This window comes from Saccostrea cucullata, unplaced genomic scaffold (assembly GCF_032062105.1).
Source record: "Saccostrea cucullata isolate Sc308-1 unplaced genomic scaffold, CSIRO_AGI_Scuc_v1 ctg20053, whole genome shotgun sequence".
Taxonomy (NCBI): domain Eukaryota; kingdom Metazoa; phylum Mollusca; class Bivalvia; order Ostreida; family Ostreidae; genus Saccostrea; species Saccostrea cuccullata.
The window spans coordinates 1-8,200 of NW_026937859.1; the positions used below are offsets into that span (position 1 = coordinate 1).

Below are 8,200 nucleotides of genomic sequence, written 5' to 3' on the forward strand. Positions count from 1 at the left end.
TAATTGTATAGTTGCTTTGCTATACATTGGCTTATCTTTTCCTTATTATATAATAATTATATAATCGTTTTTAAGTCAGAGAAAAAAAATTGACAAGCAAAAAAAAAAGAAAAAAAAGGGAAAAGTTGCCCAAAGTCGGAAAAGTTGCCCAAAGTCGAAAATCCTATTTCGTTGGGGGGGGGGGGGGGGGGGTGTTGGTAAACTTTTTCTCAGTGTCAACTACTTTTAGTACCAATTCTTATACTACATTTTCGGTACATTTCTTAGCTTTCAATTAACATTTCCTAAGTGTAATGTTCTGCCCCTGTCTGTTATGGGCTCTAAATTAGAAATAAAATGTTCTGTTCTGTTCTATTATACCAACCTTCAAGTTGCATACATGGATTTTTTTTTTTCACATAGTAAAACAATTCAGAATTGACTTATCGTGCTGTTCTATATCTATTTATTAAAAGGACAGGTTATTTTCATTGCCCTTTTATACAACTTCATTGTGGTTACACTATCCAATGATATTGGTTCCCGTAGTGATTCTAAAAAAGAATTCGTATTATTAGTTGCATGAATTAAAAATCCCATTATCTAAAACAAATCTTGTAAAAGAAACATTTCTCCTTCCAGTCAAAGTTATCGTTGGTATTATGCAAGTCAACTTAACCTTGCTTGTGATGGCTGGCATTTATACTCACAATTTCTCACATATGAAGTTGCTTTTGACGCTGCAGGGTGCATCATTCCACTGGAAATTGAACGGATGAAACAACTCGGCACAGTCCTCTGTATGCCCCTGGTCGTTAGGCTCACCCGCTCCCCAGTCTGTGAAATCCACGTTATCTTGAGTTGTATGCCAGATATATTTCCCCTCCTGTATAGTATCAGACAAACCAATCCAATAGTTCGCTGTAAAGGAAATAAAAGAAAAAAAGTATATCATAAAATGAGAATTTTCCTCCTCTATGGCACCTGATTCCACCTCTAATTTTTTAGAGGTCCGTGTTTACACTGCTCTTGATGTGTATTGTTTGAATTGACTTGTGAGCTTGAATATTGTTTATCTCAATATTTCCTTGAAAGAGTGCTTCTAAATTCAATTTTCATCGAAAGACGACTAAACAGTGTTAATAAGGGATGCAACTATCCTCACATGCTGTTATAAATTAAAACTGTCTGACATGAATTTTATATATCATGAACTGTCACTGCAATGTTTCATTGGTCAAGAATTAGCAATTACCTGTCGCTCCTATGTCCAACAGGTGCTTTTTCAAGAAGTTGTTTTCTGTTTCACTCTCTATTTCCACCAGGTGAGCACCAACTGTACTACAATAAAACTATTAAAGAAATAATTAAAGAAAGTTGTGCTCTTTATATTATTTTTTCTCATACTTAGAAGATATTTATTTTATTCTAGTGATATAATAAAAATACATTTTTATAGTGAACTGAATTAGGTAGACCATTCATTTGCTGTCAATTTCCCAGACGCAAGGTATCGAGATGTACAACCCTCTTATACTAGTACAGTGTCTTGTACAAACTTGTATAGATCTTTATAAAAAGAGGTCCTTGATGCAACCACCGACATTTTTTTTTTGCTTTAAAGGGTTTTGGATAAATTAAAAATACAAAGGCCAGCGAATTTAATTCAACTTCCCACTACACAGTTAAAAATAACATCATATCGTACACGTATTCAAATTAATGTGGCTGAAGTTACAATAGCATTCACAATTGCATAAAAAGTACCAGAATTATTTTATTGTAGAGCTTCATGTAAAAAGAAAATAAGACCATATTCTAAACGAATATCTGAAATACATAATCAGACAAAATTATCAAACGATTAGATGGAAACCTTAATTGAGTTTCTTCTTTTGTTTATGCGAAAATAAAATTGGCTTTTTTTCAATTTGCTTTTTAAAAATCATTGTCTAAATTCTGGTTGGAAAAGTTTTTACATGATAGAAAAATGGTGCAATGAATTATCAAAAAATATATACTATTATACAGGTAATATAAAGTGTATATAATATACATATATTTGTCAATTCATTCAATTCAATTTTCAAATCTCTGCGAAAAAGGTTTGGTAATGCAATATTCTTTTAAAAATACAAGATTTTAAAGTGATCCTAATTTTACTTTTTTTATTGCACTCCTGACATCTGGCATTTTTAAAAAAATTAATCGTTGTTTGATAAAATTTAACACACAATAATACATTTAAATTTTATAAAGAAATTTTAGATAGATCATTATTTGCTATTTTTAAAATTTTTTATTATGTTTATGTCAAAATAAATGGCGATTAATTACTAGTAGTAATTTAAATAAGAAATACATGTGTTATGCTCCAACGGCCCTAAGGGGCCTAAAATAAAAATTTATTTGGTCACATCTTTCGTACATAGGATAAGTGAATGACGTCCTTAATCATATGTATGTATGTATATGCTGATTAGACTTATGCAGGCTGGTAGGAATCCGGTAAGGGCAAGACTTATCAAGTTTTTTCTCGGCTAAACTGACCTCCAATTATAATTTCTTAACACGGTCGTAATATTAGTACTTTACCATGGCTTCGATCCAACCATCAGGTTCCGAGTCTATGAATGCGTAACACGAGCCTCCATGAACGATCCAACCACTAGGACAAGACTGACTGTCCACTGACAGAACTACGAAAGACGGAGAATAAGTTAATAGTGTATTAATATTGATAAGATTTATTTCAGCAACTTTTTAGCAGCAACATAATTAGAATCCACCGGTACCATCAAAACAATTAGTATAAAATAATACTCTATTTTACCAGGTATTAATTTTCAATCTGAAGCTGAAAATGATAACATGTCGAATTTGTCATGTAATCATTTTCAACTTTAGATTCAAAGTCACCATTTCATAAGCTTTATGGTTGATACAATGACGTACCTTGTCAGCAGATACAATTTATCCAGTGTTGACTACATTTTCCATATTACCTGTAATTGTTAGACCATCATTTACACACAGAACTGAGGACAGATTCTCGAGGACCGTTATTTCCCGATCATGACATCGAGCACACGGCAGGAGATGCTCACTCTTCGATTTCACCTATTCCAACCTCTTGTTTTGGAGGTGCTTGTTTGCTCTGCTCAAAATTTGTACTGTTTAATGGATTTTTGAGCTTGAATACAGTGTTCGTTATCTCCATATATTTTATTGAAAATTAATTGAAACAAAGTACCATAAAACCGTAATATCCAGAAAAATAGATATTATATAAAAAGGTAAAGTTTAGATCGATAGGAGTCGGCAAGATTCCGCTTCCCCCATTGAGCATGCCTATTTCCCTCGGCATCTCCTCGGGAAATAGACATGCTTCCGGGGAACTGGATACTGGTACGCCAAGGACAATGAGCTTTGGGCTTGCGTAGGGGAACGTAAGGATTTAGTTCACTCCCTCAATGATATATGTTCATTGTAAGCAGGTACCATGGCATCAATAAGTATTGAAAAGTATTATCATCAAAACTGTATCGGCAGCAGAGTAAGTTTACAAGTAGCTATAAAAATTACTCAACCACTCTTATTTACCATATAACGTTTAACACTGTAGAAAAAGTAAGTATGAAATAATTTTCATCCAAAACAGAAGAATGTTGAAAGCCTTAAAGTGCGCTTTCAGTATTATACATGAACTTTTTATAGAATATAAAGGAGAATATTTGAAAGCGGAGCAATGAATCTTACCGATAGAGGTAAAAATAAAGAAGAATATATACCCTCTCATGATTATATATAAGATAACGTGCACGAATACCGAAGACACAATTAACATAAAAGAATGCAAGCTGATAAGAAGATAAGTTCTGACGTATCGAATATTCCACAGTTATATGATAGCTTGAAAAGGAAACAATGAATAAAGGATATTTACATGTACATGTATATTCTAATTCTTGCAATATTATGATTATGATAATTTAATGGTTATGACACTCATCCTTGGATTTCCAAGGACGAAAGTCATAACCATTAAATTGCCGAGGTTCTTTCATTTTAGCTGCAGAAATGTAGCTCTCCGGAAAAATATATTGACAGACCGGATAGCTCTCAGTCTTTCAATATGTTTTTTTTTTTCGGAGAGCTACAGTTCCGCAGCTTCTTTCATTTTTGCCCTTCAAAATAACAGATTGTACAATCATGCATACATTCATTTACCATAACTATCTCAATTAAACGAGATCTTTTTTTTAACCAATTTCTCATTTTAAATTATCAAAAGCACCTTTAATGGAACATTTGAATCAATACAATTCTTTTGGGACTATAAACAGTTAATACTAAGAAAAATATCGTTAAAAGTATCACAGCTGTCCTGAACAATATTGGCATTTCTACAACCTAAAGATGTACCGGTTTCAGCATTTATCAAGATGTGTCAAGATTTTGAAGACCACTCAACTGTGACAACCGTTTAAAAATTCTGACAACGACAAAACAATATTTAGTTATGGAAATTATGAAGTTTTCCTCACATTAATACACAAATTGTTCCATAATATGAATTACAAACACTCATTTTATGAATAAGAAATGAAATGCTTTCTCTCTTTTCTTGTCCTAAATCATCTTAATAATCATTAAGATTAAAACAAGTTTATTCAGTGAGAAAAAACAAAGTTACATCTACGGTGTTGAATAAAACAAATTTATTCCAGAAAAACTAAATTTTATTGTTTTCAATTCAGGGCTCATCCTATAATGTTTGGATTAGAAGCAGTTCTGAAAAAAAAAATCAAAAGGAAAGGAATGAAATTTGAAATTATACATGAAAACATGCATTCAACGTTTCATCTTACGATCCCAAAGGCTTGAGGATGGCATTAAAGATGTTTTAACATGTTCAGAAATGCAATATTTCAGGTAGAATCATTACATTAATTCTTTTACTATTAGTTTTACTTAGTATCCATATAAAGACATTTCCAAATTCTTGGACAAGTCATCAAATCAAATTACTGATGCGTTTTGTAATGAAAATAACAAAAAAATGCCCAATAGTCCCAACATTAAAGTCAATACTTTAAATGGAAAGGCGTATCCAGTGAAAGAAAACTAATGTATGCTTGATTCTAAGCTTGATATTCAATTTCACACGCGACATGTATGCAACTCACACTTTTTCACAGATGAAATCGTTTTTAGTGGAGCAGGGTGAATCGTTCCACTGGTAGTGGTAGGGGAAGTAGAGGCTGGCACAATCTTCTGTTACCATATGGACATGATGGAAATCGTTTGGTTCATTTGGAGCCCAGTCTACAAAATCTACGTCATCTTGGGTCGTCTGCCACAAAAACTTCCCTTCTACCAACGCATCCGTCAGACCTATCCAGTAGGTACCTTCATAATGGGAAACAAAAAAGAATTTTGGAGATAATAATTAATTTGCACTGCATTTGCCAAGTCAAATCAAAGCAAAATGGTAGGCCACACAACCAATGGTGACGCTTACATTATGGATTTCACAATTTTTGCAGTATCGCACCGATAAAAACGTTAAATTTAGAATACTTACCATTAGTTTTAGCAGAAAACAAATGGTTTTTCAGGAAGCTGTTTTCAGATGCACTCTCTATTTCAACTAATTTTGCATGAAGGGTACTGCAATAAAACTAATAGAAGAAGATTATTTATATAACGATTGAATCAATGCATATTTTTTATAATCTTTTCAGGTATTGGCAAACCTATATAAGGAAAAATAACAAATTTTACAAACTATTTTCAGATTTCTTACCAATTATAGGGATCAAACTTTATTTTTTTTATATCGGGTATTTATGCTATATTTAACAGAACTGCACTCATCTATGATATTTTTCTATTCATAAGTAGAACAATGTATTCAGAAACATTTTGAAGACGTTTTTAGGATAGGACTCACATACTCGTATACAAGTGAATCTGAAATATCTCTTCTGTCTTACTTGATTATCTGAAGTTATTTTTTAAAATACATTGTATTTATTTCTCAGATTATTAATTTTAAAATGTCTAGTATTTATCTAGGTAACACTTACCATTGCCTCTGTCCAGCCTAGTGGTTCGGCATCAATGAAAGCATAACAAGATGTCGCATGATGGTACCATCCTCCTGGGCAGGACTGGCTAGTGATGGCTGATACTACAGGGGTGTAAAACAAAATAGTAATATCATCTCATGGAGCAGGCCGGATCAGTGATGACTATTACAACATAGGTGTAAAACAGAACAGCAATGTCATCTCAATGGACAAGAAAGATAAGTAATGACTGTAATTACAGGGGTGAAAAACAAAACAGCAATATCATCTCATGGAGCAGGACTCGTGAGTGATGACTGATACTACAGGGGTGTAAAACAATTCAGTAATATCCTCTCATGGACAAGATACTAGATAAGTAATGACTGTAATTACAGGGGTGAAAAATAAAGCAGCAATATCATCTCATGAGGCAGACTTGTGAATGATGACTGTTACTACAGTGGTGTAAAACAAAATAGCAATATCAACTCATGGAGCAGACTCATGAGTGATGATTGTTACTGCAGGGGTGTAAAACAAAACAGCAATATCATCTCATGGGACAGGACTGATACTAGTAAGTAATGACGGTAACTTCAGGGGTGTAAAATAAAGCATCAATATCATCTCATGGAGTAGGATTGATGAATGAAGACTGTAACTACAGGGGGTGTAAAACAAAATAACAATATCATCTCATGAGGCAGGTCTTATAAGTGATAGCTATATTTAAACAGGAGTTCAATACAATAGAACAGCAATATATAATTTCATGGAGCATGATTGGCAAGTGCAACTACATGGGTGCAAAATAGAATAGCAGTATCACCTGATGGGACAAGACTGGTTAGTAATGCCTGTCAGTACAAGGGAGTAATACAGAACAGCAATGTGATATTCTGGGGCAGGACTGATAGAAGAGATGGCTGTAACTCCAGATGATTAAAAAATAACGGAATATATAATCATACACACCATATTCCACTTATCTGTTCAATGGAAATGTACATAGTTACTAAGTATCCTTAATCAGGATTCCTTACCTTTTTACGTCTCGCTAGAAATAAAGTTGACAATTCAATTTCAATATTGAAAAGATGCAAATATTAGTAACTATTATAAAAGTTAACAAGAAAACCCTTTTTACCCATGGACGACAAAAGTACAAATCTGTAGAAGGATCCCATGTTGACTGTCAAGATAAGCCAGGACTATGTCAGAGTGCTATTTCTTCACATTTATCTACTAGTACATGTATTTTGATTAAGAACAACCACAATTTCAATTTTATATAAAATGTTTTGAAGCAAGTATAGGTAATAACAAAAATAAACTATAGTTGTAATGTGATGTTACATTATTCTTTAATATATTTTTTTATTTAAGTGTACCGGTAATCAATTTACTAGTAATTTAAGCATTTGAAATATCCTTCATTTTAGAAAAAGTTCATGAAAGATATACCGGTCCTGTCTTAATTCTTAATTAAGAGGTAGGTAAGTTGCATGTTTCAAGATTTCATCAATTTAGAATGTCTTATTGGTTATTATCTCTCGGATGAAAGGTATTAATGTCATGACAATTTGAACAAAATTTTATGATGATGCTAAATTGGTCTTTATATATATGGAAAATGTGCAAAAGCACTTTTGTCTGTTTTGGCTTTATCCTACCCCGGGGTCTTGATTAGAACAAATGTATCTAAACCTAATGAAGCTTAAACAAAAAATAATATTTCTTACACAGTAGTTATCGAAGAGAAGGCTTTTAAAGGATGTCTTTAAATTTTAACTAATTTCATTTTTTTTTCTTTTCAAAGAGGGTGTGGCACTTCCTTTAAATACCGTACTTTAAAATCACCTTCATTCAAAGAGGATTTGTGGAAAGGAAAGGTTAGTTCAAAATGGCGTAATGCGAAGTCCATCCGGTTATTAAGAATTTTATAATTATCTGATTCATGATTTTAAAGAATTTCTTTCTTAGAGAAGCGTCTCCTGTATGGCGCAGTGGTTAGAGTGTCTGCCCTAGAGTTGCCAAGTAAGGAGTCGATCATTATGCGTCGCGGGTTCGAATCCCACAATGACGTGGAGACCGATCATTAGAATGAGACCGTATAAACTGAGGTACCGTGTCGAAGTAGATGC

The 8,200-nt window shown here is 32.9% G+C and overlaps 2 protein-coding genes across 2 annotated transcripts; both read right to left on the reverse strand.

Annotated features, from left to right (window-relative positions):
* Positions 1-456: 456 nt before the first annotated feature.
* On the reverse strand, positions 457-3,822 carry LOC134248986 (perlucin-like). The gene is made up of 5 exons (XM_062731365.1): positions 3,739-3,822; positions 2,575-2,678; positions 1,235-1,331; positions 690-900; positions 457-533 (listed from the first exon to the last, which is right to left on the reverse strand). The coding sequence occupies exons 1-5, from the start codon at positions 3,776-3,778 to the stop codon at positions 503-505; spliced, it is 483 nt and encodes a 160-aa protein (XP_062587349.1). The 5' UTR covers positions 3,779-3,822; the 3' UTR covers positions 457-502.
* An 844-nt stretch (positions 3,823-4,666) lies between these two features.
* LOC134248987 (perlucin-like protein) lies at positions 4,667-7,281 on the reverse strand. Its single transcript, XM_062731366.1, has 5 exons — positions 7,204-7,281; positions 6,072-6,175; positions 5,567-5,663; positions 5,169-5,391; positions 4,667-4,773 (listed from the first exon to the last, which is right to left on the reverse strand). Exons 1-5 carry the CDS (start codon positions 7,241-7,243, stop codon positions 4,743-4,745), a joined length of 495 nt encoding a protein of 164 aa, XP_062587350.1. The 5' UTR covers positions 7,244-7,281; the 3' UTR covers positions 4,667-4,742.
* Positions 7,282-8,200: the final 919 nt, after the last annotated feature.